This window comes from Cryptomeria japonica, chromosome 10 (assembly GCF_030272615.1).
Source record: "Cryptomeria japonica chromosome 10, Sugi_1.0, whole genome shotgun sequence".
NCBI lineage: Eukaryota > Viridiplantae > Streptophyta > Pinopsida > Cupressales > Cupressaceae > Cryptomeria > Cryptomeria japonica.
This window is the reverse complement of record NC_081414.1, coordinates 879416862-879423163: the sequence shown is the minus strand read 5'-3', so window position 1 is coordinate 879423163 and position 6302 is coordinate 879416862. Positions and strand designations below refer to the sequence as shown.

General features: G+C 34.6%; 1 protein-coding gene across 1 annotated transcript; it reads left to right on the top strand.

Moving 5' to 3' along the window:
* The first annotated feature begins 739 nt into the window (after positions 1 to 739).
* LOC131026737 (F-box/kelch-repeat protein At1g55270) lies at positions 740 to 1810 on the top strand. The gene has a single exon (XM_057956674.2). The coding sequence runs from the start codon at positions 740 to 742 to the stop codon at positions 1808 to 1810; it is 1071 nt and encodes a 356-aa protein (XP_057812657.2).
* The last annotated feature ends 4492 nt before the right edge of the window (positions 1811 to 6302 follow it).

Genomic DNA, 6302 nt, shown 5'->3' with positions numbered 1-6302 from the left:
TTGAATGATGGAGATAGAAAAATTGATTGATCAATTAAACTTAGAGTGAGTTGTAGGAGAGGTATATATATATATATATATATATAGCTTTTCATGCATTTAAATATCACAAACATGTCAAATTAAATACTTCTATTTTTTATTGACAATGGTTTTACATCCATATTATGTGAGTGTAATAGGCCTTCTACATAATTATATTTAAGATATTAAATTTATTATATTTGGTTCAATCTCGGTTTAAATAAATTGAACACTTGTGCCTAAATTTAAATTCATATATATATGACAAAACTTCATGTCAAAAGACAATTAATTATTGTATAAATCTTCAAATTATATTTATGATATCTATAATTATCTTTAAGATAACTAAATTAATTATATACCTTTCAATCTAAATTTAATAAATTTAAACTCCCATATGCATGACAATAGTTCAAGTTAAAAGAGAATAATTATAAAAATCCTAAAACTCAAACCAATGGAAATTGAAAAATTCCTTATCCTTATTTAGCTGATTAAAGTAAATTATATTTCTAAACAGAAAAAAGAAAAGATAAACCTGTCGTCCAAAACAAGTTGTTTAAATAGTTATTAAAACAAAATAGATTATTATAGAGGAACGCAACTCTCCTAAGCATCCCTCCAAAAGAGGACCAGGGATATATTTAGGGCTCGAGACTCGAAGGCTGATGAAAAAACGTGTGCGCAGCTGTGATGAGAGCCCTATATCGCAATGGAAATATTTTCGGGCCTTCAAGAAGATTTAGGGATGGAATGTCTGGTAAGGATTCCATACAGATTTCACCCAAATCTTAGGGCCGTCTGCAAGAGCTGGAACCTTCTACTCAGCTCTGCAATCTTCTTTAATGAGCGACAGCGGCGTGGGGAATGCGAGGAGGGAATAGTTTCTCTTCATAAATCCCCACAAACTGAAAGCGACTTCGACGTAATTATTTGCTACCCGCTTGGGCGCTTTCTGGAAAGGTTGCCTCAAATCCCCAAACAATTTCAGCTCGAATACACAGCCTATCATCGTTGTGTGTTCGTTAGATCCAAACACCAGCTGGTCATAATGGGGCTTCTCAACCGCCGCAGCGACAGAGAAGGTGTGTTGATATTTGATTTTTTATCTCACAAATGGCGGGTGGGCGCCGACATGCCATGCAGCCGATGTTACTTTGCATGCGCAGCATCAACAACTGAACCACTCGTCTATATTGCCGGCGGCTGCAAGAGGCCATTCAAGCGGGGTTTCAGTCGCCCTCTTCCAGAAGCTTTTGTTTACAATGTAGAGAAAAACAAGTGGGACTTTCTTCCTGCTATGAATTCCGTTCCCCTGCTTGATCTCTGCGTTGGTGCTTTTCTTGATGATAAGTTTTATGTAGTCCCACGTCAAAGCCAAAGAGGACAGGTTTATGATCCTAAAACTCGACTATGGACAAACATAAATACTGACAGTAATGCTCAGTATGTTCACAGCTGTGTAGCTGCTTGTCGGGGGCTTTGGTGGTTCACCTGGAAGGAATGCATAAGGGGCTGGATAAATGTACAGGAATTCGATAATGACAGCAACAAAAGAAGCCGAACGGATTATGGGCAATTTTCTGCGGAGCTTCCAGACTTTTACACTGGTTTCGTTCACGGTATCGTGCCCTACAATGGTGGGTTTTTCTTAAGTGCCGTTGATCCCACTTGCGGTGTTGAGTATTTTAGTTTCAAGGCCCGGGTAGAGAATTATAGATGGTGTATGATCGGGGCAGAGAATAGCCGTTTCATATTTTCATCTGATTCTGTCCAAATTTGATAAAGAATATCAAACTATATCTTATATTCAGAAAATAGAATTCTATCTATTATTCAGAGAATATAATTCTAAAATATTCCAGAACATTCAAGTTTAACCCATGTTCCTAAATATAATATACACATTTAGTTATTTACCACATTTCTCCTTTACTCACTTTTCTTGAAGACATTTATTACTAAGAGCAGAGGTGTCTTTATAAGAACAAGGGTAATTGCCTCAAAATTAAACAATGCAATTCCCATTAATTGCTTACACCTTTTCCTTATGCCATCATACATTATCATTTTTTACATTGAAAATTTCGCTACTCATTCCTTAGGTCAAAAATTTCGATATTACAGAACCAACATGTAATTATATACAATATTTCTAGTATAACAAGATTAAAGGATATAAATCAGAACATTCTTCCCTACTAATATCAGTATGGAATGCATTCTGTAGCTTAGAATTAGATATTCATATCTATAACAAAAAGGTCATATCCCATATGCAAGAGTAATTACATACACTAGCTACACAATTTTTTTATTATAAATATTTATTTATATATTTATATTTTAGAATGAATTCATATAGTATAAAATATTATAATGATTTTCAACTAATATCATATATTTTTATTACAATAATACATAATTAAGTTATAAAGTTTATTAGGTTTACTTGTAGTGGTTAAAGCTATGTAAATTACAAAACAATTTTGATTAAATTTAATTTTGGGAAGGGTGAAGACTTATTATTAGTAACTCCATTAAAAATATAAATAATCAAAATAAATGTAAAATTAGATAAATAATAAATGTTTAAAAGAAGAAAAAGAAGAATTAGAATAAAACTAATTGCTTTTTAATTAATTTTTTTTACTTTCTTTTTCTTTTTAAAACATAAAAAATAAGATAGAATATCCTAATAAAAGTAAATAGCATTCAAAAATATTTATAAAAAGATAAATATAGATTTTTGTTTTTATGTGCATTCTTTTTCAAATCAATAATATTAAAATATTACTTTTTAAAATTCTCTATTATAAAAAAATTAAATCATTTTTAAATTAATATATTAAGATGTCTACATCCTTACCAACATTTGATATAAAAAAATAGGCCATCACGTCATTTTACAGTAAAACAAAATAAATGTTGAAAAATAAACTTGTAACATCTTTCATGTCTTGGGAATTCTCTTCATCCTGATGATGAATCACGGAGTGTGATTCGAAACGTTGATGAAAAAATATACACACAATCGAATCCAGAAAAAATACACTAGAAACATAAAATTAATGTTAATAAATAAAACAAATGTCATGAAGTGGGCAGTTTTTGTCTAGTGTTCTAATAAAAATAAAAACAATTATAAGATAATACAAATTTTATAGTGAAAGCATAGTCTTAATTTAATTTAGAAAATCTATATAACTATAATTATAATAATAAAAGTAGTCTTAAATTTAATTGTTAATTATTAATTTAGTATTAAATTATTTTATTTATATTTATGTATTTTGATTGACTTAATAAGAGTATTTAAATTTTTGATTAAATATATTTAAATTTATAATTAAAATTTATTAGATGGTTTTGTATGAATTAAAATAATTAAATTTTTTTTATGATTTTTAAAAAGTTACTGAAAAATAAAATAATTTCTTACACACACATACATATATATATAAAGTATAACTATACAGAATATTAATAATAAGGATTGGATTGTTTTTAATTTGATATTAGAAAATGGATTGCTTCGGCTCTGTTCTGCGAATAACAACAGTGAATGAAAAATGAACCAGAAAATATAGTGACCCTTCCAAATAACCGGTGAACGAACTTCTGCTCTGCGAATAACAAACGGCCTGCCCTGCGAATAAAAAGATGGGTCTGCTCTGCGAATAACAACCGATTCGTTGGATATGTGAACAAAAAGGGCAACGAGCTGTTCTGCGTGAAAACATCATTGACCCTATGCTATAAAACGATGTCTACTCTACGTGAAGGGTGAAAGTTGTCCATTTTCTGACCACTCCACAGCTATGCGTGAAGGGCGACAGTGCTCTACGTGATGGATTAATCTCTTTGCTCTACGTGAAGGGCAAATACTAGGTGTGAACGGTGAAGGTGTGAACGACGAATTGTGTGAAGCCGAAATCCAACAAGAAGACTGCTGTAAGCGGATCGTCAAATCTTGATTAAGGCGCGTGAACACTCGGTGGTTTTGGAGGACTCCCTCCTCCACGCGGTTTGCAGACAATTCTCCCTTATACTTTTCATTTATTGCTCTTCTTTACTCTGCATCTTTCATTTTAATTGCTTCTTCTACGTGTGAATCTTTATCTATCCTAATGGAGGTGGAAATGGATGGAGACCCTCAGTCTCATCCTTCGCCTACCTCCTCCCAACCCCCTCTGCAACCAAAAAAACCTCCAGTGAAGCTGTGGGTAGGGTTTCGTCAATAATTGACCAGGATGCCAGATTTGTTGCCATCAGTGAAGATGATTGAGCGAGTCCAGATGGAATGGACCTTGGCCTCGACTCAAACACTATCTCCATTTCACCTAATGACTCTATGGCAAATGAAATTGCTATTGAAAAAAATAGGTTGAAAGACAATGCAATTTTTTTTCCCTGTGTGGATGCTGATAAATGCCCTCCTTAGAAATTTATGGATGATTGGTTTCATAACTACTAGAATTTAAAATTAGGATTTTGAATCTCATTCTGTAGGCAAATTTAGAAAGGACTGTTCATTATTTTTTTTAATACACATGAAATGCTGTCAGAGGTTCTTAAGAAATTGTATTGGAATGTTGATAAAACTTCATTTCGTGCCCTAGGTTGGTCTCCTGAGGTGATTTCTAAAGAAATATTGGCTCTGTCATGCCCTAGGTGGGTAATTATCAAGAACATTCCTCCATTTTTGTGGAAATTTATCCCTTACATTGTGGAACCCATTGGTAAATTCATCCGTATGGATGACTCTCCATGGCTCGTGCCCCATCTCGATGCCAGAGTGCTCATCTCCATTAAACATGGGATTGATCTTCGTAATATTCTTAATCTCAATATTGAGGGAGAAATCTTCTCATGCCCTCTAGAAATTTTAGGGGGTTTAAACGCCTGTTTCCTCTATAAAAAAGATGGCCATGTCTGTAGAAATTGCCCTATTCTTAATAAGAAATCCTCAAGTTTGGACTCGCGGAGAACCCATACGGATAACATTGGTCCCCCCCCCAACCCTATAGCTCCATCCTCCCTTGTGGTCTAGCCTGTCATGAGCAACACCCCTGCAACTATTCCTGACCTACCCATACCAGATACATGCTCTAAAAGTTTTGAAAACAATATGGCTCCCCCCTGCTCCCCTATCATAGATAACATAGAACAACTGGTGCGGAACAACAAGCTAGTTCTCAAATGGTTACAAACAAATCTAAGAAGTGCAAAAGGAAGTATGTGCAACAATTAGCCATTGATAAGATTAGGTCTGATAATGTTGGTGTTAACCCTGCTCAGAATAATGTCAATCTCACTCCACCTGTAGTTGATGCCAGTTTTTCAAAAGTTAAGAGTATCATTAATAATTCTAAAACCTCTGATAGGTGCACTAGTGATTTACATATGGGTGTTGGCTCAATGACTTCCTCGAGGACTAATCGCATCTCTGATAACCTCAGCTTCGTCAATCCCTCCCCCTATATCAATATTACTAGTGAGTCTAGTGTGAGTTTGCCTCCAAAAGTATTCAAAGAACTTGATGTTGATGACGTGATTCAGGTCATCACTATTGATACTAGGGCTACTAGAAATTCTATCTTTTTTCCCTCTAACCTATCCTCCACACAAATGCCTTGGACGGCAGTGAATGATACCTCGATCTAGCCTACCACCTACATGGTACCTCCTTCTAAAAATGTCTCTCAAGGAGATGATGATTCTGGTGAAGACCATGATAAGAAAATTGAGGGTTGTTCCAAACCCAATAGAAGAGGATGTCCTATGGGCTCAAAGAACAAGGCCCCCTCTGACAAGAAGAAGAAGGGCAAGGGTTTCCCTGCTTGAGATAGCAAACTTCATGCTGCTAAGTGCTCATAATTTCCCCCCTTGTTTAACATGAAGTACATCTCATGGAATGTTAGAGGGCTGGAAGCCCCAGACAAAAAGTAGATTGTTAAATGCTTCTTGGACTCTCATAAAGACTTGGACTTTTTGATGCTTCAAGAGCTTAAAACTATTAGTTTTACCTTGGATATTAACCTTAATTTCATATGGAAAGACTCCATAAAAATTTGCTCCAATCACCTTAGGGGTAAAGGTGGTGTTGGACTGCTCATTAACCCCAGATGGTCAAACCATATTACTAGCAAAGGTTGCTCCCCCTGTAATAGGGTTGTTTGGGCCTCTATTAATGTTGACAACACCCTCATTGGGGTGTGCTCTATCTATGCATCCAATGACTATAAGGAAAGAAGTGCCCTTTGGGATTGGAT